The following is a 2587-nucleotide window of genomic DNA, read 5'->3' as shown; positions in this document are numbered from 1 at the left end:
GCCACCCCCAGCCCTGTGCCCGGCCCCGAGAGCCCTCAGGCCCTACAGCAACACCAGGGCCAGGAGGGCAGCGGGGCAGGGCCACGGCAGCAGCACTGGCAGCACCAAGGGCTGCTGCTCCTGGGCACAGCTGCTGTGCCAGCCCTGATCTGCCCCCAGCTCTGCACACAGACATTGCTGCTGCAGCTGCAGAGAAGGGAACAAAAGGGGCATCTCTGCAGAAAACTTGCCCAGGAGATCCTTGAGTTCCTTTAAAGCCACCAAGAGTGCAGCCCCTCAATGACAGTCTGTGGTCACAGGGGAGGTGGAGTGAAACAAAATGAGAAATGGAAAAACCATTATATACCTTTGTTGACAACATGAAAAAAGCAAAACACAGAGAAAAAATCCATAACCAAACCAACAGGAACTAATAAAGATGACTTTATTACAAGTGATTTGCTGAAATTGGCCAGCAGTTCAATGTTTCCAAAACCATCCAGTCATCAGTCTCCACACTGCATCCTTGAGCTCCTGGTTCCTCAGGCTGTAGATGAGGGGGTTCAGGGCTGGAGTCACCACTGAGTACAGAACTGACAGGGCCAGATCCAGGGATGGGGAAGAGTTGGAGGTGGGCTTCAGGTGAGCAAATGTGCCAGTGCTGAGGAACAAGGAGACCACGGCCAGGTGAGGGAGGCAGATGGAAAAGGCTTTGTGCCGTCCCTGCTCAGAAGGGATCCTCAGCACAGCCCTGAAGATCTGCACATAGGAAAAAACAATGAACACAAAACAACCAAATACCGAACAGGCACTAACAGCAAGTAGCCCAAGTTCCCTGAGGTTGGAGTGTGAGCAGGAGAGCTTGAGGATCTGGGGGATTTCACAGAAGAACTGGCCCAGGGCATTGCCCTTGCACAGGGGCAGGGAAAATGTATTGGCTGTGTGCAGTAGAGCATTGAGAAAGGCACTGGCCCAGGCAGCTGCTGCCATGTGGGCACAAGCTCTGCTGCCCAGGAGGGTCCCGTAGTGCAGGGGTTTGCAGATGGACACGTAGCGGTCGTAGCACATGATGGTCAGCAGGAAATATTCTGCTGACATGAAAAACATAAAGGAAAAGAGCTGAGCAGCACATGCTGTGTAGGAGATGTTCCTGGTGTCCCAGAGGGAATTGTGCATGGCTTTGGGGACAGTGGTGCAGATGGAGCCCAGGTCACTGAGGGCCAGGTGGAGCAGGAAGAAGAACATGGGGCTGTGCAGGTGGTGGCCGCAGGCTGCAGCGCTGATGACGAGGCTGTTGGCCAGGAGGGCAGCCAGGGAGATGCCCAGGAAGAGGCAGAAGTGCAGGAGCTGCAGCTGCCTCGTGTCTGCCAATGCCAGCAGGAAAAAGTGGCTGATGGAGCTGCTGTTGGACATTTGCTGTGTCTTGGCATGGAGACCTGTAAAAAGAATAATCATGGAATAGTTCAGTTTGGAGAGGACTTTGAATATCCCAGCACAGCTTGGCGGCACTTTCCCCCCACTGCCTGCCCAGGGCTCTGCTGCCTGGAGCTGTCCCTGCCTGCAGCTGCTTCCCTGGTCCCAGGGCTGGGCCCTGCCAGTGCTGCCAGAGCCCAGCCCAGCCCTGGGGGCTCAGCTCTGCCCTGCAGAGCCCTCCCAGCTCAGGCACTGCTCAGAGGAAACTCTGGCTCTGCAGGCTCTGATGGCAATGTCAGAGCAACCCTGAGGAGGCTGGAAAAGTGATTCTGGTGCTGCCTGCAAGGAGTCCTGTGCTGATTTCTTTCACTGCCTGGTTTAGTAAGATTTGAGACCTTTGTTTTTTTTTTCTCAACCTGAACTGAAAGATGAATATCTGTGTGCAATTTCCCATCTAGGCAACACAGAGTAGTACATTAATAAAGCAGGATTTTTTCCTTTTATGTAGCCATGGCCTCGCTGTGCACCCTGGATAATCTACTTGGAAATGTTCTGGAGTTAAATGTCATGGTGGGAGCAGTCCTGAACAATTCAGTATCCTCACCACACAAGGAAAACACTTCCAAGCCTTACCAGCTGTCTCCTTCCACCCAGATCTTGTCCCCCAGTGCTGGGAGCAGCTCCCAGGGCTGGCTGAGAGCTGTCCCTGGCAGGCAGCAGAGTCCCTGCCCCAGCACAGCGCCCTGGGCTGCAGGACCCTGCTCTGCAGGACAGCCCTGGGCACCCCTGGCTGCTCTACACAGGAGACAAGCAGAGAATGTACTCACAGAGTCTGTAGGCATTGGGATGTTCCAGCTTTAGGAGAGGACTGCAGGAGCTGCAGCTGCATTGTCCTGCAGCCAGAGGTTCCTGTTCCAAGGGCTGGGAGTGATTCTTCTCCAGGCACTTGTCAGCCCCTTCCCAGCCCTGAGTGATTGAAGCTCTCTGTGCCTGTGTGCTGTGCCCGGGGTGGCTGCAGGCAGTGCCCCAGCCCTGCTGGGCTGGGAGAAGAGCTGCTCATCAAGAGAAATGTGGTTTTAAGCTCTTCTTGGTTGCCAGGAGCTGCCTCTGTGCCAGGAGCCCAGCCCAGCTCAGCAGCACAGACACAGCAGAAGGACTTTAATGACCCTCTTGGGGCTTGTGATGAGGCCCTGAA

The 2587-nt window shown here is 55.0% G+C and overlaps 1 protein-coding gene across 1 annotated transcript; it reads right to left on the bottom strand.

Moving 5' to 3' along the window:
- Positions 1–459: 459 nt before the first annotated feature.
- LOC310918412 (olfactory receptor 14J1-like) lies at positions 460–1392 on the bottom strand (the record flags this gene model as incomplete). Its single annotated transcript, XM_083877277.1, has 1 exon — positions 460–1392. One exon carries the CDS (start codon positions 1390–1392, stop codon positions 460–462), a length of 933 nt encoding a protein of 310 aa, XP_083733403.1.
- Positions 1393–2587: the final 1195 nt, after the last annotated feature.

The sequence above is a fragment of the Zosterops lateralis genome (assembly GCF_965231275.1).
Source record: "Zosterops lateralis genome assembly, chromosome: 23".
Lineage (NCBI taxonomy): Eukaryota > Metazoa > Chordata > Aves > Passeriformes > Zosteropidae > Zosterops > Zosterops lateralis.
The sequence above is the reverse complement of the archived record's forward strand: the minus strand, read 5'-3'. Positions and strand labels throughout refer to the sequence as shown.